General features: G+C 31.6%; 1 protein-coding gene across 1 annotated transcript in view; it reads left to right on the top strand.

Annotated features, from left to right (window-relative positions):
• LOC139487787 (uncharacterized) overlaps window positions 1-12,600 on the top strand; it is a 36,098-nt gene extending 23,498 nt beyond the window's left edge. Inside the window, exons 4-5 of the mRNA XM_071272879.1 lie at window positions 8,134-8,282; window positions 10,172-12,600. Of these exons, the coding sequence (XP_071128980.1) occupies window positions 8,134-8,282; window positions 10,172-10,205 (183 nt within the window). The 3' untranslated portion in view covers window positions 10,206-12,600. The remainder of the gene's footprint in view (window positions 1-8,133; window positions 8,283-10,171) is intronic.
• Window positions 12,601-24,818: the final 12,218 nt, after the last annotated feature.

Raw genomic sequence — 24,818 nt, forward strand, 5'->3', positions numbered from 1 at the left:
ACATAAAATAACTGAAACAGTCTACCTACATGTTGCTTACAAACATCAAAACAAACATATCAAACAAGTTGATCAAATGTTTGCTTTGCATGCTTTTATAGAAGAAATGTTACTATTTCTTATAGCCTTTCATTACAAACTTGTTCAGTGAACCATACAGCAAAACAAATTGTACAAACAATAAATATGATTTGTGACACATTCTATAAATACTGCGTTTAAAAAGGTTCAATATTAATGACAGATCAGTATGAATGTTTGTACTTTAACCATTTATTTCCATGGTAAAACGGAACGTTATTTTTTATTTCCTTTTACGTAAGTCTTTCAGTAAAAGGAGATGTTGCGTGTGGCAAAACCCCAACAATATAGAAAAAAACACTGACATAAAAGTCAACAACAATCTACGAGTGTCTAACAAATATAAAAATCTATAAATCGCCTCCTCCCCGTCTAGAAGAGTTGACAAAAATTATCAATTGCTATCCCCAACAAATTTCAACCACTGAAAAAGTTCCATTTAATCGACATCATAGTTAACCTGAGTAGATATAATGTATTTCAATCACTTAAAGGCAAAGAGACTTGATCGATATTATCGAGAACATATTATTGTTAATCAATATTTATCGAGAACGCCTGTCAATAAATTACAGACAATAGAAAATCAATCGATTTCATCGACATCATATTTTGTCACAACGATAGATGTTATCGAGAACACCTGTTAGACAATCATTAACAAACATTGATGATTCGATCGATTATGTCGAGAACATTCTCAATCAATCAAAAAAATAAAAATTATCGATATTATCAAGAATATCACATTTTGCCAATAAACGGTGCATATCATCGGAAACACTGGTCAATCATTTACAAAATATAGTAACTCGATCGATATTATAAATAACATGTTCGCTCAAAATGGAATTAAGTTATACCTATTTTTGATGAGATTTAACTTTAAATTGTTCAAAAATTCGAAGTACAAAATGAATATCTATACAACAATGTGATCATTTCCGAAAGACTTGGTGTGGCTGCTATTTTAAATTTTATATTGGCATCAACATGGCGAAATCAATAATCGTAGCATCATTTCTGCATATTACCCTTAATCGATGTATTTTCAATAAGGTCAAGCGACAAATTAAATTCTGCTATTAAAGCAATCATTGTTACCAATTCGGATTCTAAACTATAAACTGTAAGGAAACCCATTTTTCATCATCCATGTGGAGTAGGCCTACTGCCTCAGTCTGCGCAGTGGTATTCAAAAGTAAAACTTTTTCACGACATTCCCATGATCTTATCCAGATTTTAAAATTATTGACCGTCTTTTCGGTCGCCATCTTGCATTTTGAAACGTTATTACAACTTTGAAATGTTACCATAAACATGATAAAAGGATTATTCAAATGATAAGAAAATTGAACTTGTAAGTTCTCTATTCATTTTTTCCACCCTCCATTGGGTGATTTGTTTCTGTTCTTTTGAATCTGAAACTGAAATTTCAGTGATCGGGATACGTTGCAACTAGTCCTGAAGTTTTAACATATAAAGATATCAATAATATAAAAAAAAATAGTATAGTGAAATTGAAATCAGGAAAGAGACGGATTAAGAATCCCATGCATGACGAAACCATCTAATAAGGATTTTCTTAAGATATTATGACATGAACACCATTACACAACTTTTCAATTTGAATTTGTACTAATTTCGAGAAAACACGTTGATAAAGTCCTAAACTGACAACCGAGCTGCAAATTGCTTATGAATAATATATCGACATACTTGTTGACATTTAATGCATGACAAAGCTGAATTCTCTAGTGATATGTAAATGCACATTATTATAGTCTGTTATGTTTATAATTATCTTGTCAGCAACTCTCGTTAAAAACCCATTTTTGCAAAGGCATGAAAGCTGGTCTTAAACATCATTTAAAGCTATATTAATATGAATAATGGAAATCATTTTTGAAGTAAATCATGCCAATTTAGTGTTGAAACATGAAAAATAACAGATACAAATGTTTTATCAAAATATGATTTACACAGCGTCGATGGTTATGAAACCCTTTTTGTCGACATCACTTACATAACTATTTTGATCGTATTATTAGAAATTGAAATTAATAAAAACAACATCTACCATAGATATTTCCAAGCAGACCGATATTTAGAAAATATGTGTTAATGATATTGAAATTGTACTTAGATATTCAATCGAAAAGATAGCTAAGAATAGTCCTGACGACATTCCCGGAAGGTGTTTCTAAGGACTTTGTTGTTCATGTACCAGAAAACACCATCATCCAGACATTGTAGACCACGTTAATGTCAGGAAACATCGGATCTGTTTCTCTTGTTATATTTTGTCGTCATAGAAAATGCATCGTTAGTTTTACGAAATATTAAAGATTTAATTACATTTCTACATGATTTTGACATGTTTGCTGATCCAAATATATATGTAAAAAGCTATCAGTTCGAAAAATCGTGATTTATAGATAATCATCTTTGATTAAAACGCCTTTTAACATATTCTATTTTATAACAATATTTTTTCCCGTTTCCGATTTTAGTCATAACCCAGTTCCAATAATATAAGCATTTTATTCCTGTTTTTTCAATCCTATGGAATATCATGGAGTTATGTTTTAAAAAAAATTGTTGAACGATTCGCTGACTTTCGGGGCGATCAAAAGCTTGAAACTTTTGTAACCCTTGTCGATATTTTGACCTCTATTTTTTGTCGTTGTACTTTCTCCATAAGACGGATGCTTCACTTTCTTTGAAACAAATTTACTTTTGCTTTTATGTCAAAAGTTGACATCTTTACTGGATAAGTCATGTGGCAGTTGTTATCTTTTCTAATTAAGACATTTGGAAGCCATCGTACTGAATAGCTTCTTTGACAGTCATTTATAGAGCATTTCGACAATCAATGTCTCCTCAGTGATGCTTGAGGCCAAACTATTTCAAAATCTAAAGCTTATTGATAGTATGCAGAGCTATAAAACAAAAACGACTAACAAGTATGCCAAAGCCGGGCAAGGAATCTGGAATCGATTTCACAAAAAAAACTTACGTCTAAGATTTATCTTAAGTATACCGAATTGTTCATGATTTACGACAAATCTTAGTCGTAAGTTGTTTTGTGAAATCGACTCCAGAACTTTTAATGTTACAGTTGACATGTTTCCTGTATGAGTCATGTGGCAGTTGAAATCTTTACTGGATAAATCATGTGGCAGTTGACATCTTTACTGGATAAGTCATGTGGCAGTTGTTATCTTTTCTAGTTAAGACATTTGGAAGCCATCGTACTGAATAGCTTCTTTGACAGTCATTTATAGTTACAGAGTCACCAGGAATTGATTATTTTCTATTTTGATCATTGTGGAATATGACTCAAGATATTTAAAACTATATTACAATGTCAATGCGGTACTTTTAAACAAAAGAAAGATACATTCGCAAGTACCGATTAGATTTAAAAATTCACTTGAAGCACGCAACGAATTTAGCTCAGATTACGATGTTGGTAATGTACAAATCAAAAAAAGTAATAAATAGACTGATTTTATTGGTTTTCTTGCGATTTATTGTTATTAAAGTGTTTTATGTAACGGTTAGTTTTAATGACAGAAGTAATAACTTGAATGGAAAATAACGACTTTTCATATTTCTGATAGCATAAATAATCAACTACTATTTCCCCTCTCATGTATTCATTGTTATTATACAATATAATTAACTGCCTCCGCTCTTATACAATTTAATAATGTGCCTCCATTTATTCTTATACAATTTAATAATGTGCCTCCATTTATTCTTATACAATACAGTTATGTGCCTCCTTTTCTTTAGTTATACAAGATAATTATGTGCCTCCGTTTTTTGACTTCAGTTATTCAACCTAATAATGTGTTTTCGTTCTTCGTTCTCGGTCGATGCCACTGCTGGTGGAGTTTTTATCACCAGCCAACTAGTCAAAACTTCTGTGTTGCTTGAGTTATCATTGATATAATCATAACTATAAATAAATTTGTTTACAAAACTTTATTTTTTTTAAATTACAAAGGCTTTGCTACCTCAGGAATATATACCCTAGCTTTATTTGGCAAAACTTTGATGAGTTTTTGGATTATAGCTCTTCATCTTTTATATAAGCTTTGGATTTCAAATATTTTGGCCACGAGCATCACTGAAGAGACATGTATTGTCGAAATGCGCATCTGGTGCAAGAAAATTGGTACCGTTAATTTTATTACAATAGCACAAGACCTAGAGGTTTTGAGATTTTCTTAAGGGACAGAAATATCGGGAACCAAACAAGATTGCATTAAAGTGCTCGATTATTGTATTGACTATTTCAAAAGTTACTTCAGGTATTTTAAAACTTTTTCTGGTGTGTTCAAAGTTCATTGGAAGTCTAGGGTAAACCATTATCGTTAACTTATCTTTTTCAACAGAACTTATGTAAAAAATACACTTACTGCATAGATATGCACAATTTTTATTTAACGTTCTCAGCAATTTCCTTGATAATATTGATGTTTATTCTGGAAACGAATAAATTCATGAATGAATATAAGCTCCACTAAAAAACGCCACTCAGATTTAAAAAAAAAATACTAATAAAATCCTTTCCCAGACATCGATTTTGTTGTGGTACTCTTCATATTTAAGAATAAACAATTAAGGACATAGCTAAAAGGATAAAATTATCTTAAATCCTTCAGGGTTGTTTTTCATGTGAATCATTCAAAAATAAGTTATATAACGGTTAACCTTAGTCATTAGCTTCAAAAACTAATATAGATGGTAACTATTTTGATAAATAACCATAAATATAAAAAGAAAGTACACGAATTCCGGGAGACATCAATACAATCATCAACCAAAATGAAGTCCGGAAATTAAAGAATTCCATAGTGGATTTAAAAGATGGTAGTATCATCTGTATTAGAGATGAATCTTAATTGAATTATATTTTTTTCCGGTTATTCGCTTTATATATCATTTATCCCATATACTTGAAGTAAGCATTGTGGTGTCATCATCAGCATGTCAACTATATTGAAAATAATGACATTTGTGAAACGCATTAAATCTAAAAAAAATCAGTTACAATTATTTCATTAAAATATTGAATTTCTACAGTAATATTTAGAATATGTCTTTAAAAGCCATAATATTCCTTTATTTTTGAACAGTGATCAAAACATTACACAAGCCCAATCTATTCCCCAATTATATCTCAAAATAATATTGAAGAAAGGGTTTTATATCTAGCTACTGATGTCTAATTTAGAATATATTTTAACGCAGCCACACCAATAATGGTCAACTGAAAATTACCACTGTAATTTTGTTTGATCTTTTATTGAAATATAAATCTTCGTATCATTTGGTTTTTTTCGGTGCTTTTTAAAAACAGTCAACTAAATTTATAGCGCGGAAAAGAAAGACCTTTCAAGGTTTGAGTTCAGAAAAAATATGCTGGATTATGCTGTTCATATACCACAAATAAAAAAAAAGTCTTCACGCGCCTTTTAGTGATCAGTATCAAACACATAAGAAAATGCCTGTACCAAGTCAGGAATATGACAGTTGTTATCTGTTCGTTTCATTTTACCATTTGATGAGAGACTGTCCTTGTTGAATTTTCCTCGGAGATCAGTATTTTTGTGAATATACTTTATAGGATGAAAAAAACTTATCTATAAATTATAATGTTGGGAATGACTGTTTAATTTTGAACCGAAAGTAAATATTTTGACAGTAATGTCATCTTGTGTCCGTGGAAAAATCGAAATGAATTTTGCCATTCCGAAGTCACTATAAAATAAACTCATCATAGATACCAGTGTAGGATTTTTATATTTGCGCCAGACGAGCGTTTTGTCTACAAAAGACTCATCAGTCATACTCGAATCGAAAATAGTTAAAACGGTCAAATAAAGTATATGAGTTTTTAAAGTCAACATTGGTGTGTTCTGCCTCTATAATATTTTTTTTTCTTGAGAACAGATACATGTTCGCTTGCATTTTTTATTATTGTCTTATGACTTTGTGTTTGTCTTATTTTGTGCACAATCGTAACTTATTGACCAAGAATGGCTGAGATGTTACGATTGATTTTTCTCACACACTGTAGATCTACAACACGACCAAAAACACAGCTTGTCCATATAATCATTTGTGGTTGTCCTATTGTTACCTGATATCATCATTTTAATTATGCATACTTTAAAGAATCGTAAGCTTTTATCGCCTAACCTGTTGGTACTTGTAATGTTTTGTTCACATTATAAAAATATAATCTATGTATGTATTATGTATAGGTTGTTCATGACCATCCTAATATCTGTACCTTGTCGTACAGCGAACAGGTTTGTAAATGTTCAGTATAGTGGAAGGGTGACATTCTAATCTTACTGATTATTCCTATATTTGTATTATATAACATTTTGTCCTTTGCATGATGAAAATTCCTCATTATCCATTCCAAGTAAATTTTCCCTTGTGGATGATTTAGAGCTTGCCATTTATAATTGATAAATTTTCATAATAGTTGAATTATGGTTGGTTTATTTTATCATTATCTTTATAGCCTTGAATTTAATGTTCAGCAACATGAAGTTTTACGTTAAATAATACAGGTAAACATGTTATGCAAGTAAACATTTTACTAAGGATTTTCTTTTCCCAGGAATAGATTAGCCGTATTATGCACAACTTTTTTGAAATTTTGGGTCCTCAATTCTCTTAAACTTTGTACTTGTTTGGCTTTGTATCTATTTTGCTCTGAGCGTCACTGATGAGTCTTTTGTAGACGAAACGCGCGTCTGGCGTATTAAATTATAATCCTGGTACCTTTGATGACTATAGTATGCATACTTTCGAAATAAGTTATCCTTTTTTATTTCATGGCTATATCTTTAAAACATTTCATTTTAACCAAAAGAATCATTCAATACATGAATTCAGTAGACATTCTGATTGGAGTATCTCTGTTCGTTAAAGTTATCATTATATCTTATACTTGGCTTGTAAAGAGCAATTCGGGAATGACTATTTGAGGGGGGGGGGGGGGGTGTAATTGGAAAGTAATAGTCTGGGCTGGTAGGAGTTGGAAATGAATTATTTAGCACAAGATAAGGTAAAATGAATATTATAGAACACAAAATCCCATGAAAATGAATTGTCCTTCAGAAAATATCAAATGCTCGTCCCCTTATGTTGTGGTTGTGTAGAGGTTTCCCCTTCGGGATTTTAAAATGACAAAACAATATCTTTATTTCAATAAATGTTATAGCATGTCTGGGTTTGGTATTTTGATCAAAGTTACATTTCATAAAATCATGTCTAAAAATACCTCATAAACGAGACTATGCTATAAACTTACACGGCAGACGCGCGTTTCGTAATCACAATGCAACATTTTGATTATTCAAATATTTTTTCTTCTTATTTAAATGGCTTTGAAACTTGAGAATGTGGGAGTTTTACCTTTCCAAACTGTGTGAGAAACAAACAAGAAAAACAAAGAGTTATGAAGTAATTGCATGGTAAAGATATAAATGGCTTTTGGTATGGTAAAAATCATGCCGTGTAGTGATGATAAAAATTATGTTCTATCTGTTTATGAGAAAGCTTATTCTTAAGTCTCAAACTGTGTGAAAAGGTATGCATTTAAACATAAGCTCACGCTGACTGGAAATACAAAAATCATTCAAAGAACAGAAAACTAATAATATGATAATAAGGCTGTCCAAAACCCAGAGCGAATTTTGTAAGCAGGAATAGAAGTATCAATGGTCCGTGTTGAAGGCCGTACTTTCACCTATAATTGTTTCTTTTATACATTAAGACTTGAGTGTAGAGTTGCTGATTGGCACTCATACCACATCTTCTTATTTATACTCTGTGTTAAATACGTTTTATAACCAAATAAGTTTTATGCATTGAGTAAGACACCTAATAAGATTTTATTTTCTGTCCCTATCTATTGTATATTTATTTATTGGTAATTATATATGTATAGTTTAATTTACTACGACTTTAATTATTGTACTTGGATATTATTTCGTTTATTGTGCTGCTTTTTTTCAGACAACTTCCTCCGGAAGTCATCATAATCGTCAATCGTCCCATTCCAGTAGTCATAGCCATAGTCATAGCCACCCACAACAGGATGCCTTAATAGAAAACGAGAAACAACACCGACATAAAAAACATCGTCATCATCATAGTAAAGAAAAGTAAATATAAATTATATCAAATAATTTATTGGGAGAGAGAGAAAAAGAAACGGCATCAAAAGCAGTATCGTCAACAATGCAAACACGAGGAATTATTAGTTTTCTTTGTCGATTGTATTGTTTTGAAAACTTCACAAACCAGCACCAGACAAATCTTCAACACAAATGCATCTAGGTATAGATAGCATCAAAATAGGGGAGGTTTACATAAGGCTAGAATTGGCGCTTAGATTTGTTTTTAATTAGGCCAAAATATCACAAATTTCATACAGCTATAACAACGATGAAAGATAATGTTTAGGGGATAACACGGGATCTGGGCTGCAAGATCCATACTAATTATCACTGAACTAGTATATATTTGTTTAGGGGCCAGCTGAAGTACGCCTCCGGGTGCGGGAATTTCTCGCTACATTGAAGACCTGTTTGTGACCTTCTGCTGTTGTTTTTTTTATGGTCGGGTTGTTGTCTCTTTGGCACATTCCCCATTTCCATTCTCAATTTTAACGTTTAACGTTACATATCAGGAGCTTTGGAGCCAATGCTATAACCCTACTATGTGGGGATTTGCCAATCAGTTCATAAGCTTAACCAAGAACAGATTTTTTTCACATACTACAATAATTATGCAAAAAAACTATCAAGTAAATAAACTCATCATAGATACCAGGACTAAATTTTGTATATACGCCAGATGCGCGTTTCGTCTACAAAAGACTCATCATTGACGCTCGAATCCAAAAAAGTTAAAAAGGTCAAATAAAGTACGAAGTTGAAGAGCGTTAAAGACTAAAGTTCTTAAAGTTTTGCCAAATACATTTAAGGTAATCTATGCCGGAGGTAGAAAAGCCTTAGTATTTCAAAAATTCAAAATTTTGTAAACAGGTAATTTATAAATATAACCATATCAATGATAATTCATGTCAGCACAAAAAAGTGGGCTGGTGATACCCTCGGGGAAATAAATCTCCACCAGCAGTAATGTATTTGTAAGATAAGCTTACACAATAAGAGAGTAAAGCTTTCGTTTAATTTAATATCTTAATTGGTTTTAATCCTTTGGTTGAATAATTGTGTACGAGAATGTATGATATTAATGTATCAAGTTACAATTATTGAATCAATGATATAATACACTGCTGATACTTAAATAATTAATTTCTCTATTTTCAAAAGCATCCAAACAACCTTTTTGACTGAAATGATTTAAAACTAACCTTTATAAAATTGTCCGATTATAAATTTTGTAATTATAAAGAAACTAAAGTTTCAACTCCCTCAGGCAAGTTGACCTCAGATGGATTTGACTATTTTTAGTCCCTTTTGACCATAAAGCTCTTCACATGTTTCGATTCTTATACATTCTTGGCAATCAAATATTCGGCTTTGAGCGTTGACCGATAAATGTAAATCTAGAAAAGCACTTTCGACGCATAAAATTTATGATGAGTTTTTTTTCCATTCCTGACTAATATATGAAGTCTGACATACTTCAAATTAATTACGTTCGTAGAGCTTTTTCTTGAATAATCTTCCATAGAAATTCCTGGCTCAGAAGTTTTTGAAATATGCGAGAATTATATGAGAAATATATTTATAAAAAGAAACCTAATCACTAGAAGGTCGCACGAGTTAAGTAATAAAATCTAAAAAGGCATTACAGGTGCAAATGTACTTTGGCTAAAACATCAAATTTGACATAGACACATTGTGTGCTCAGCTTTATCAGAGGAGAGTAATAAAGTGTACATTGCGATATTGTAAAACAAATGAAAAAAATGTGATAAACCAAGAGATTTGTAAGTCATAGTAATAAAAGTATTAAATACTTATAAAACTTTCATCTATATTTCAATATTAATCTGCTAATCATTATTTGTTTTTTTTAGAAAAGTTACCCAGGAAGAAACCAATGAATGTTGAAATTCTGACCTTCGAACAATGTTGTACAACAATTGATGAATTGAAACATTTTGACTAAAACAACGATGAACTCTATTTGAAGAAGAGACAAAAACATGTGAAAACTATTGAATAGTCGAGTTGTATGTTTTAACAGTGAGGATTTAAGTTTATCCATTTTTTTTTTATGAATTTAACCGTCATGGACTATATGCAAAAGGATAAGATGTCAGAGATGTGTGTCAATGTAAGGATATCTGCAAATGGCGGGAAATTTGTAATGAGAAGAGTTTATGTGACTACTATACTAAAGAGCTCAAATTTAATCATTTCACATTGGTTGTGTTGTAGAAAGAAAACAGACCGTTGGACTAATGTTTTTAAAATGTTTACATTAATGTTAAACAGCTTAATGACTGTTTTTAATATATTTTCTTTATTGTTTGTGGAGCTTTTGTCAAAAACCTGTAAATATATCAAAATCAACAACAGAACATAGATTCCCCAAATGTAATATGATTGTATGGTGAGACTTACAGATGTTGTAAGACTGTCTTGTTGTTCAGAGCGAATGTTATTTTTATAAGGTTGATTGCAAATTTGATATTTGAGTGTTGTGTAACTAGTTAACTTTTTTGAAAAATATAAATATCAATTACACATTCTGTGGAAGATCCTAATCGATAATACTGTTAGACTGTAATGTAAAGTAAAAAAATTGATTTCCGAGCACAGGTTCAACACGTGATTCTTGGAAGACCTCCATCAGGTTAGTTTCCTACCAAAAGTTTTCATACATGATACATGTATATAATTTGAGAGGACAAAAACAAAATTCGCTGGAAAATTAAACAGGCAAAAAGTCCAATTGTATGCAGGAGATGCATCCTTAATTTTAGCGTAACTACACTGTTTCATGAATTCGAAAACAATTGTTTTTTACTGGGCTGATGGTACACCAGTGGACTGATGTCACCAAGTGTGGTACATTCCTAGTGTTGTTGACCCAATAGAAGAAAAGAAGAAAATATGTTTGTTTGCATGTGTGTCAATCGACAAATAATTGACTTTATATGCATACTAATATGTACTTAACGAAGGGGTAACACTGTATTCATTTAGATCGGAAAAACTACTCTATCAATTATCAAAGAAAGTACAATCTTACTAACAATACATTGAATTGAAATCTTAAAATTATCATATCCACGAGTATATCAAACAAATAACAGTGAACAAATCGGCAAAAACAACAGTAGTATACGGCTGTTCAAATAAACGTTCGTCAGGTATTGGTAGCTGATCGTGTAAATTCTTGATCCGATCGGGAATGTTCTTGTAAACTGTTAGTTACAATCTTGACAAAACCTTCATGCACTGTAGAGGACATATAACCGAGTGTCAGAACTTATGACGACATTGTATCTTTACAAACGTTTAACCATGCAAACAATACTAGTTTATCGCTGGGACATAATATCATATTTTTTAATATAATATTTCCGTCTTGTCGTGAATATATGTAGGGCTTTGAGATGCGATGGTCACGCTGAAGTTCGATAGTCTATAGCGCAGTGTGATGGTCCTGTCGCTAATGTGGGATTGTCTATAAAAGATACGTGATGGCTAGTTGAAATATTCAGATGTTTAATTATTCCATTTATTATGAGAACAGTTATCATTTTGTTCTTTTATTAGTTAGAATTTACTAGTGAATACCAACATTCAAAAATTTCTCCAGTTGCAATAACAAATAACTTGTTCCTTGTTCTTATTCACTGCAGCCGTATAGATTTCCGCGTATTTTGTTCAGTTCTGACTAGTCAAGTTATATTTGCATTTCAAATAATTGTAACTGTCATTGCAATAAGTAATCATTTGAAATGAAAATTAACCTTTTATTTTGCGTTCATAGAGGTCAATATCTAAACGATTGTATGAACTATACTAAATAATTGATGTTTGATTGAAGCTATTTACAAAGGACACTACAACGTAACATTATAGACTGGAATTACTCTCGATGTTCTTCTTTGAAAAAACGTGAAAAGCTACGTCCAACAAACAATGGACTTCTTCATTGAAACGTGAACAGTGGTTTATGTAATTCATAGTAATTTAGCGTTAAAACCATCGCAACTCGGCGTAGCAATGAACACGATAGTGTCACAATCTCACCATCGCACTTCAGCGTGACCAACAACGCACTTCAGCGTCAACCATTGTACTTCAGCGTGATTATCACAGTTTGGACTACCATGGCGGTTTATAGAGTCCTACATATATATGAAGTGCAATAAGGATATCGTTATCAGCCATGGTTACAGAGGCTCTATCAAACTACTATTGTAAATTGAAAATAACATTTACTTGAGGTAAATATCTACTTCGAGGTATATTATATTATAGAGTGTATATGTTATGTCTTTTTCAATATCACACTCCGTATCAACCCTCTCCCAATATAATACCTCCAGTTGAGCTCTTGAGTTGTTGGGGAGGTGCCTTTGTGGCACTTTCCCAACATCTCCTTGTATTTGTTTTTTTAATCAATTCAAAAATAGAGCTAACCTTTCATGACTGTGTTATGATAATACTAATGACAAAGCTTCAAAATGAAGTTTAATTGAAAATGTACTTTATGACAGACACTAAATGTTAAATAATACTATATTAGTCTTGAAAGGTATCTCTCAAGAATCAGTTACTCGGCTCTGACCTGATTCATTGCATACATTTTCATGCATTCAAAGTTGTTATTGTGTAATTTTAATAAATAACAAGGTTCAAACTCTCTCAAGTACAGTTTACCTAAAACAATCTTAGTTTTTGTTTTATCCTGGCAACACTGTAAACAACTTTTTTGCTCTAAAGGTATATGCATAAGTAATAGATAAGCTACGTTCATTTTATGTTCAGCTTGTCTTGAGGTTTCTCTCATCTGTTTACTACACAAACACACAATCCCAATCACATGGTGAACTATAACGAATATTCAGAAACTTTACAGTAACACTGACTGGCGTTGTCAGTTTATTTTCAATCTATGAGTTTGACTGTCCCTCTGGTATCTTTCGTCCCTCTTTTTTGGACTATACAGTTTCGAATCAACACAAACATCCGTGTTTCATTGCATAAAAAAGGTAATCCACAAAAAGAAATGAACTCCAAGGAAAATTCAAAAAGGAATTAAAAAAATAACAACTGTCATATTCCAGACTTTGTACAGCATTTTCTTATGTAGAAAATGGTGGATTAAACCAGGTTTGAAAGCTAGATAAACCTCTCACTTGTATGACTGTTGCATCAAATTTCATTATATAAACACCGATGTGTGAACAAAACATACTGACATAATAGGTAAAAATGCCAAAAATATGAGTACAACAGTCAACGTTGTGTTATAGTCTTAATCACTATAAAAACAAAACTTATGTTACAAAGAAGCACACAATGATATATAGATCAAGTGTATAAGCAAAATTAATTAAAGACAAGAATACAAAAAAAACATAGTATAATGACACAATGACGGCATGTATAAGTACAGATAAAAGTAAAATCACAAAAATACTAAAATACGGGGAAAATTCAAAAAGGAAGGTCACTAATGAAATCGAAAAATCAAAAGCTCTAACACATCAAACGAATGGATAACAACGGTCCCTCTAATCAAAGTATGGAAATGGGGATACTTAAGAAAATCGTTATATATATATATATATATAGTGTTGCTGTTTAACTGTTCTCCGTTCGACCTGTGTTTTGTTCATTTGACATTTTAGAAGAATGAATTCCAACGTTATTGATAGTTTGGTTTTACATGAATTATTAAACGAAAAGCTGTATGTTCATAAAATTAGTAACCATCATTGTAATTTTTTGCCTCTACCTAGGATTGCTGTCTTGAAACAAGACATACAAATATCAGAAAATTGTTTTTCTCTTTTTATTGAAAAAAATGTTATATTTAAGTAGTGTAATACTATGGTTGGTTCGTTTATCAGGATTCCGTTCAATATTTCCTCTCAAAAGCAAGTTGGTTTCGATAAAAACAAGGTCAATAATAAATTCTTACAAGCGAATCACTTCTGTCTTTTTTTTCTGTTCATTGAATATCGAAGTGACCACTACTATAATTTTACCATATGTATTTAGTAGAATACGAGCTGGCTATCATTATCTACAACTTTTCCAAAATCAATAGGAGGATGTTAGTAAAATCTACGTACGGTCTTGAGTCTTGAGTACCGAATACCAGTATTGGTCATAGTAATTGAATGTTTCTAGTAACAGACTACCATCCTTGACATTTTTCTAATTATAGCATACAAAGGCACTTGTATCTGAACAATAGTACAAGGATTATTATTTAATACGCCAGACTCGCGTTTCGTTATTTGTTTTTCAGAGACAAGTACTTGTGATAACTAAGGAAGTTATCAACATCTTCTTTTATAAAAAAAAATGTCATTAAATGAAGTTAAATATCATGCATTTACCATGCTTATCATTAACATATGATTAAATTAACGAAAGACCCTCCCCCTCCTGAAATATTTAAAACTATCATATGATTCTGCATTGACAATAATATCTTGTTGTAAAATAACTAATCAGTCATTTCAACATGCAGTTTTGCGTATGAATAAAATGGAATGTTTGGTTCTAGCCCATTGATCAGAACTTCTGTGTTGTCATGAACTATCATGGATATGGTCATAATTTATTTTTAACTTAACTGTTTACATATCTTTGAATTTTTGAAATACTAAGGCTTTTCTACCTCGGGAATAGATTACCTAAGCTGTATTTGGCAAAACTTTGAAGAATTGTTGTCCCTCAATGCTCTATTATATTAATAACTTTGTTCTTTATTTGGCCTTTTCAACTTTTTTTTTATACGAGTGTCACTGGTGAGTCTTTTGTCTATGTTGTGTCATGTGTACTATTGTTTTTCTGTTTGTCTTTTTCATTTTTAGCCATGGCGTTGTCAGTTTGTTTTAGATTTATGAGTTTGACTGTCCCTTTGGTATCTTTCGTCCCTCTTTTGTAGACGAAATGCGCATCGGGTGCATATACAAAATTTCAATCCTAGTATCTATGATGAGTTTATTTCCTCAATGATTTGTGTCAGACATAAGAACAATTTGTTTGATTCATCTAGTTGTTTGAGATTTCAGCATTCTCTCTTTTAATTTCAATAAGTAAATAAATAAAGATACACTAAAGAACATATATTGCCGTATTTTGCAACTTAGATGCATATTTAACCTTCACCATTCTCGTTTTGTATGTTCATTGACTTGATGGAAAACACAATACGTTTTTAGTCCTAAATATCAAGAAAACAGGCGTGCACACGCTTTTTACATAGAGTCTGCTTAATTGATCATGTATGATTTAATGTTGATTGTCATTAAGACAAAGGTTTTATTAGTATCACACAATCTCAACATATTATGATGATTCAGTTTAATGAGATCGAAGTCAGATGAACTCTGTCAATATGACTTGCACACCTTACAATCAAATAAAGTTAATTTACTGCTTAAAGTGTGTGTAAAACTGAGTAACATGACCACCAAAATAAGTGTCATCGACAGGAGTAGCATGAAAATGATGTCAATATATATATGCAAGAAGATATGCCAATAAGACAACTCTCCATCCAAGTATGTCCTAATATAAGGCATCTATATACAAGGTTAAATGCATTTATTTTTCACCTTTTGAAAATATAAAGCTTTATACAAATAGTTTATTGGAATTCCAATGTCACTCATTCTGCATATTTCGTCATAGCCAAGACAAAATGAAACAGTGTATAATAATATAAACAACAAGTACACACCCGTGATATCGCGGGTCCATGACTGAATTAAAGTATACAACTATGCCTAAGCCTTATTTTAGTAATTGGTATTGTCATCTGATAAAGTCATGTCGATTATAAGATACACAGTTTTCTCTGCTTTCAAATCTTTCTGTTTGAACCCGTCGACCTGGAACTTATCAATTTTTGGAAATATTAATTATTTGGAAAACAAAAGGTCCAGGCTATCCAGGAATGGGGTATTTTTTAATCAACAGCATTGTCCTATATTAGTTATCTTAGAAAGTCTTGCTGATTGCTGAATAAAGCTACAATAGGGAACAATTTGACAATGATTGAATTTAGTAGTGTCAGCCCTTTGATTATGACCCGTGTATATAGCAAAATCCTAAATACACCGTTTGGTGGTGCGCCTGTCAAATGCGGAACGTACAGATAAGGTAATAGCTAACAGGTGAATATACTATTGGTATCGGTATCGGATTAGACCCGGAACTTGTTAATTATTGGCAATATTAATTATGTGGAAAACAAAAGGGTCTGGAGTGGTGTAATTTTTAATCTACAACATTGTCCTATATGAGTTATATATAGAGTTGAATTCTTTGATTTGTCGTTTTTACCCGATGACGGCTGACAAATTGGACCTCGTAATTTTAGTATTATAGATAAGTACTATATAAAATCAAAAGCTTAAAGAAAAAGCTAGAGTCATGACTTCATTTGGCCAGTTTGTATAAAATTATATAAACAGTTAATATAGGGCAAAAAAATATTAACATGGTGCATTTAAATTTCACCAAGAGATTTCCAATGGCAAATTTGAGTCTTGATTTACACTATGTTTTTTTTGTTTGTGTCTTGATTTGCTTTCTTTCTGGCAGGATTTTAATCTTGCTTCTTATTTCTGCTTATACATTTGCTATGTTTTTGAGTGTGTCTTTGCTATTAGGTATGCTTTCACTATGCTGCATGTGGATAGGTTTTATTGTTTCCTTTTTTCGTGCTTGTGTTTAGACAAACTTCACTTTATTTAGAATTTTAAGGTTTTTGTTTTGAGAGTCACTTGTACGTCTTTGTAGACGAAATGCGCGTGTAGAGTACGAATTGATAACTCTAGTACTTTTTTATGATTTTCTTTTTTTTACGTACGAAAAAGAAATGTTTATAGCAAAAATAAATGCACACATTCAACATTTTTAAGCCTACAAATTGAAGAAATTTTACTGGTCCCAATTGGAATTCTATCTTTTCCAAGCAACATTTCTCAATAATATTAAAAATGCAATGTCTATTTTTCTATCTCTCTACAAATGCATGAACAGAACTATAAAGCAAACATCTTGTTTCCCATCCCTGATAAGATCTGACATAAAAGCAAACACAGATAAATTACCGGTATTAAAATTTACGGTACCAATGTAATTGCACCAGATGATGCGCATTTCCACAATTAACGTTTCCTTAGTGATACTTGAAGCTAAAATGAAACCAAATCTCCACTGTAATAATTATTAAGATCACAGTTATATGAGTACATTATGTACAAAGTTGATCATTCTATTTGTATAACACATCGAATACGTACTCAACTATTATATTTGCAATACTGACAGAGCCAAATCTCAATTTTAACGCGAGAGAAGGTTACAAAAGTACCCTTTGTTTTTTAATCAAGTCGTCAGCATTATGTAAACGTGATCCCATAAAATCTTATGCTACCCCGTTACTGTGTGATATTGAATGGACTAGTCGGTCAACAAATGAACTTTTTCTCTTTGATTTTTATATGTATTGTGTTCCAGTGAGTGAATGAGTCACAATATAATACTCTCTTCTGTGTATCTTATGTTGCAATAATGGTACGGTATGCCATATTGCATTCTATATATACAAAAATATAGTGTAACGGCATACAAGTCATTCTGAATCTATGATTTCTTTATATTTAAAAAAAAATACAATAACCCCATAGTTTTGTTATATAGCAATTGGTATATAAATGCATATTAACAATACCAAATGACCCAACCTTATGAAAGCTGTATATTATGACATCAACCATACAACAACGTTCTACCATTATCGTGATACCCCGATGGTCTTACATTTTGACAATACCTTCATATTAGTACATTATGACAAATGGAATATTATGTATTCCACTGCCGGTGGACGTTTCGTCCCCGAGGGTATCACCAGCCCAGTAGTCAACATTTCGGTGTTGACATGCATATCAATAATGTGATAATTTTTATAAATTTCCTGTTTACAAAACTTTGAATTTTTCGAAAAACTAAGGATTTTCTTATTCCAGGCATAAATTACCTTAGCCGTATTTGGCACAACTTTTTGGAATTTTGGATCCTCATTGCTCTTCAACTTTGTAATTGTTTGGCTTTATAAATATTTTGATAAGAGCGTCACTGATAAGTCTTATGTAGACGAAACGCGCGTGTGGCGTACTAAATTATAAGCATGGTACCTTTGATCACTATGTACATCAACAATACTCTAATGGTGTATCATTATTACAATGCTCATTGGTCTTACCTCACATTATATGATTATCTACATAGTCTAACATTATGACACATGGTATATTATGCAAAGAAAAATGAAAAAAAACAAGCAATAATGTGTATGCATCCGAAGCTTTATTTTGGTTTTTACATTATTCGGAAACACACAAAGCCAAAGGATGGATAAGAACCTGTATGTTCGAAAAATGGTCAACTTTGCCTGAGGGAATTGATACAATATCTCCATGGTCTTACAGTATGATATATAGTATATTATGCAAAGCACCAATTCCCCAAATGGTTTATCAATATTATAATAATCAAATCAGCTTACATGATGACAATTTCCCCTTGGGCTTAAAATATGACAAATGGCATATTATGCACATCAACTGAATGTAGATTCTTTATCAAAAATATGAATCAAGTGCTCAAATGGCTTTGTTGAACAGATTGTTTGTTAAACCATGGATAATGGTATTTACTTTATAATCAAACTTATGGAATATAAAATAATAAAATATGTTTATACAACTCAATAATGGAAGATATACATCAATCTTAATAACTTGACGAACTCTCTTTGATCTACAAAGATCTGGGTTATGGTCAAAGTTAGGGGCCTGCAATTCAGATGTTGTCGTTTGTTGCTGGAAATCATATTTATTGTTCGTGTATTGTTCTGTAAATAAAGCATGCCGTTTGTTTTCTCCTTTGAATTGTTAGGTTAGTCAGTTTTCAATTCAAAACATTTTATAGGTTGTTATGCGATATGGAGTTTGCTCATTGTTGAAGGTTGAACAATGCCTTATAGTTGAGAACTTCGACTTAATTGGTTTGTAGTGGAGTGTTGTTTTATTGACTATCATACCACACCATTTTTTATTTTTATTGTAACTAACTTGGGACATTTTGATGGAAATTCCAAATTACCTTCAGAAAATATTAAAACAAATCAATAATAGCAGGTGCACAACTTTAACGTTTGTGCAATAAACCAATAAATGGATTTTCAAGTATCTTGGCTGAAGTTGTAGGAGGAGTTGATTACACAAATTTAATACTAATTTTTCAATGAGAAATTTTGGTTTACTCCTCATAGGACAACAGTCATTGGTTTTTTTTCAAATTTTATAATTTTTCAGAGAATTTAGATATTCTGACTAACACAAATAGATTATTATAAAAAAATAATGGTAAAATTCATGGTCATAGTGAATCAATGATTAATGGAATTTGCTGTGCTATATATTAGGATTATGAATTTTTGATTCTCTTATCTATGATGAGTTTAAATACGACCACTGGATCTATGTCATTATGGTTGAGGTAACCACCGAGGGGTGTCACAAATCCAGTAGTTAGCACTTCTGTGTTGACATGAATCATCAATGATAGGGTCATAATTATATAAACTGTTTACAAAATAAACTCCGTATTATTTTATTGTTTACAAAATAGATTTCATATTTTTTTTAATACAAAGGATTTTCTTCTCCGGGAACATATTACCTTATCTGTATTTGACAAAATTTGGAATTGAAGTCCTAATTGCTCTTGAAGTTCGTACTTTATTTTGCTCTTTTATCCATTTTTTTTGTTCGAGCGATGCTGATGTTTTTTGTAAAAAAATACGCGGGTCTGACGTACATGTGGTCATTTTAATAAATTTCCTGTTACAAAACTAAGGATTTTCTTATCCCAGTTATAGATTACCATTAGCCGTATTTGGCACTACATTTTGGAATTTTGGATCCTCAATGCTCTTCAACTTTGTAATTGTTTGGCTTTATAAATATTTTGATATGAGCGTCACTGATGAGTCTTATGAAGACGAAACGCGCGTCTGGCATACTAAATTATAATCCTGGTACCTTTAATAACTATGTACAACAAGTTATCTGATATCTATGTATGATGAGTTATGCCATCATATACAACAACGTGTTTCGGACACAAATGTTAACCTTTATGTCCACCTTGTCACATTCGTAGAATGGTATAAATTATTTATGCACTGCTTCGAAAAATTAAAGCATAGAGATTTTTTTCGACTTCAAGATCCTAAATAATTGCTACAAAGATCTTAATTCCATTTTCTTCTGAGAAAATCCGATACATCTTGTATCACACCTGACTTTTATACACAATAATGTCTTTATAAATATATATGTAAATTCCCTAGCACATTGTCATCAATGTTTCATCCCAGTGTCATTTCCACCTTCCAACAGATACCATGACAATCCTCTCCATAATAAGCCTTTCTGGGCCAATTACCCAATCAATTAATTTCTTTCAAGGTTTTGAGTTTGAATATACTAGTAGTCATTGGTCATATATCTCCTTCAGTTGAGGGGTTTTAAACATCCTTGACTAGTTGTGGGCTTTTCTATCGAAGGAAAATCAAGCAAAAAAAAAAATAACAATGTTATTTGCGTCAATTCAGATTGTGGAATCATTTCATTATATGAGAAATAGTTGTTACTTAGAGAGCTCTTGATTTAGAGGTGTTATCATTTCAACTCTTTCAAATAATGACTAAAATTTAATTCCGTCGAGCAAAGTACTAAAATTATGTTAAATTATGTTGTTTTTTTTATTGAAATCCAATGAATATGAATAAAATCCACAGTATCATACAAACTGTGTCACACTATATAAATGCTAGAAAAATTAAACATTAAAAGTTGGAATTGATTTTTATGTGTATGATATTTCATGGAAAGTCAGGAATATGACTGTTGTTATCCATTCGTTTGATGTGCTTGCGCTTTTGATTTTGACATTTGACAAGGGACTTTCCGTTCTGAATTTTCCTCAGAGTTCAGTATATTTGTGATTTTACTTTTTCTTATGAAGAAAATGGTGAATTGACCTAGTTTTATAGCTAGCTAAACCTCTCACTTGTATGACAGTAGTATCAAATTCCAGAGGTATAATCAATAAGATTTATATAATGCCATTTCGTATCCTATTAAAGATTTATATGTATTTCATTTCGTACCATTATTCAGATTTATATGCATGCCATTTCGTACCATATTGAAGATTTATTAGCATGCCAATTCGTACCAAATGGGAGATTTATATGTATGCCATTTCATATCATATGGAAGATTGATATGAATGCCATTTCGTATCATGAAACATGAAAATTAATGGAACCCTTCTTGAGTGAATAACAGCTCTTGTGATTTTACCTTTACTTTTGTGATTTTACCTTTACACCTTTTCATTGCATTACCTGGCAAAGTCAACTGTTAATGACCATACAAACATTGCTGGTAATTATTCCTTTGATGGATATATAACCTTATATTTTTAGAGTTGTATCCCTTACTTACGCCATACATTGTTGAAATATTGCTTATATTATCTTAGAAACAGACAACCAGGAAAACTTAAAATTGGTCAATGAACTCTGGAATTGATGTCCACATCAGAAAATACAGTAACTTACTCCTTTCCATCATTTCATACACAAAATAACCAGATGCTCCGCAGGGCGCAGCTTTATACGACCGCAGAGGTTGAACCCTGAACGGTTTGGGCAAGTATGGACACAACATTCAAGCTGGATTCAGCTCTAAATTTGGATTGTGATTAAATAGTTGACACAGCATAAGTTTCTGACACAGAATGAATGTGGTATAATGAACTTAAAATATCTGTTTTGCCTTTGAGCAATTCACTATGCTGTTGAATATTAATCCTCTCAAAAAAATATTTGAAGAAATTATCTTTTTATTTATTAAAGCTGAAATGAGAAAAATTTTACCCCCCCCCCCCCCCACCCCATTTTTGTTTACATCCCCCTTTCCCTTTTTCCAAAACTGATCTCAATTCAAATTTATAATGGAGTTTGCAACAATAACTACTCATTTAAATACATCATAAAATATTAAAATGTAAAATAAAGTGCTTGTTATCACTGAATGGTAAAGATTGTTTTAATTTATGCAGTTGGTAGTAAAAGTGAATATACATTGTATATTGTATAAAACAATGATTTAAGTTGATTCAACTACTATTCTGGACAAAGAATGATAACTCATATCCAATTGAAAATTTCTTGCTATTGCGCAATATTGTGCAATTAGATATTTCTTGCTATTGCCCAATACTGTGCAATTGAAAATATTTGCTATTGCACAATACTGTGGAATTGATGATTTCTTGCTATTGCACAATACTGTGCAATTGAAAATTTCTTGCTATTACCCAATACTGTGCAATTGAAGATTTCTTGCTATTGCTGAATACTGTACAATTGAAAATTTCTTGCTATTGCACAATACTTAATATAATAATTTTGGATCCTAATTTGAACCAACTTAAAAACTGGGTCCATAATCAAAAATCTAAGTACATGTTTAGATTCAGCATATCAAAAAAGCCCAAGAATTCAATTTTTGTTAAAATCAAACTTAGTTTAATTTTGGACCCTTTGGACTTTAATGTAGATCAATTTGAAAACGGGACCAAAAATTAAGAATCTACAAACACAATTAGATTTGGCATATCAAAGAACCCCAATTATTCAATTTTTGATGAAATCAAACAAAGTTTGGTGCCCGATTTGGACCAACTTGAGAACTGGGCCAATAATCAAAAATCGAAGTACATTTTTAGATTCAGCATATCAAAGAACCTCAAGAATTCAATTTTTGTTAAAATCAAACTAATTTTAATTTTGGACCCTTTGGACCTTAATGTAGACCAATTTGAAAACGGGACTTAAAATTAAGAATCTACATACACAGTTAGATTCGGCATATCAAAGAACCCCAATTGTTCAATTTTTGATGAAATCAAACAAAGTTCAATTTTGGACCCTTTGGGCCCCTTATTCCTAAACTGTTGGGATCAAAACTTTCAAAATCAAACCCAACCTTCCTTTTGTGATCATAAACCTTGTGTTTAAATTTCATTGATTTCTATTTACTTGTACTAAAGTTATTGTGTGAAAACCAAGAATAATGCTTATTTGGGCCCTTTTTTTGCCCCTAATTCCTAAACTGTTGGAACCAAAACTCCCAAAATCAATCCCAACCTTCCTTTTGTGGTCATAAACCTTGTGCTAAAATTTCATAGATTTCTATTCACTTTTACTCAAGTTAGAGTGCGAAAACTAAAAGTATTCGGACGACAACGACGACGAAGCAGACAACAACGCCAACATGATACCAATATACGACCAAAAAATTTTTAATTTTTGCGGTCGTATGAAGTTTTACTATTAGTATCTGAGAAAGAAACCAAAACACAAAAACTTCTCCATTTGTTAAGAGGCATAACTCTGGCATGGTAAAAGTGACACCACTATAATTCAAACTTGATCTCTTTTTTGGGATAATGAGCATTGTGTATAAGATTCATAGCATTTAGATGAGTCAAACTTCAGTTAGGAACAATAACGAAAACATTCAACTATTTTCCCATTTGTTAAGAGGCATAACTCTAACTAGATGCTCCCCAGGGCGCAGCTTTATACGACCGCAGAGGTTGAACCCTGAACAGTTGGGGCAAGTATGGACACAACATTCAAGCTTGATACAGCTCTGAACTTGGATTGTGATTAAAAAGCTGATACAGCAAAGGTTTCTGACACAGAATGAATGTGGTCTAACGAACTAAAAAAAATTTTTTTTTATCCTTTTGAGCAATACACTATGCTGTTGAATATAAATCCCCTCAAAAAAAATATTTGAAGAAAAATTCTTTAATTTCTGAAATCTGAAAAATTTTACCCCCTCCCAAATTTTGTTTGACCTCCCCCGTTTTCTTATTCCAAAAAATATCTCAATTCAAATTTCTAATTGAGTTGGCAACAATAACTTCTCATTTAAAGACCTCATAAAATATTAAAATATAGAATGACATACAGTCATGGTTAAAATTAATATTAACTTCTAACAATAAATTTACTACTACACATCTCTATACAATCATTTCTTAATACATAATTTTCAAACAGTGTAAAGGAGGTAATCAAGTAATCAAACATATATATAACAGTGTTCTTTAAATTTAATTGGATTACCTCCCCTTCACTGCTTTTAAATTGTCTATCTTGTCCTTTAACCAGAAAAAAACCTTGTTTTCCCCCTTTTTTGCACCTAATTCCATAATGATTTGAGCCATAACCACACCCTCCCCCCCTTAACCATCGCTTTGTAGTATGGAAACTTGTGGTATAATTTCAGAGAGATTTATACATGTATAATAATGTTTTAAAATGACAGTGCTTCGTAAGCCTATAAGGCTGGCTGA

Source organism: Mytilus edulis, chromosome 9 (genome assembly GCF_963676685.1).
Source record: "Mytilus edulis chromosome 9, xbMytEdul2.2, whole genome shotgun sequence".
NCBI classification, from domain to species: Eukaryota; Metazoa; Mollusca; class Bivalvia; order Mytilida; family Mytilidae; genus Mytilus; species Mytilus edulis.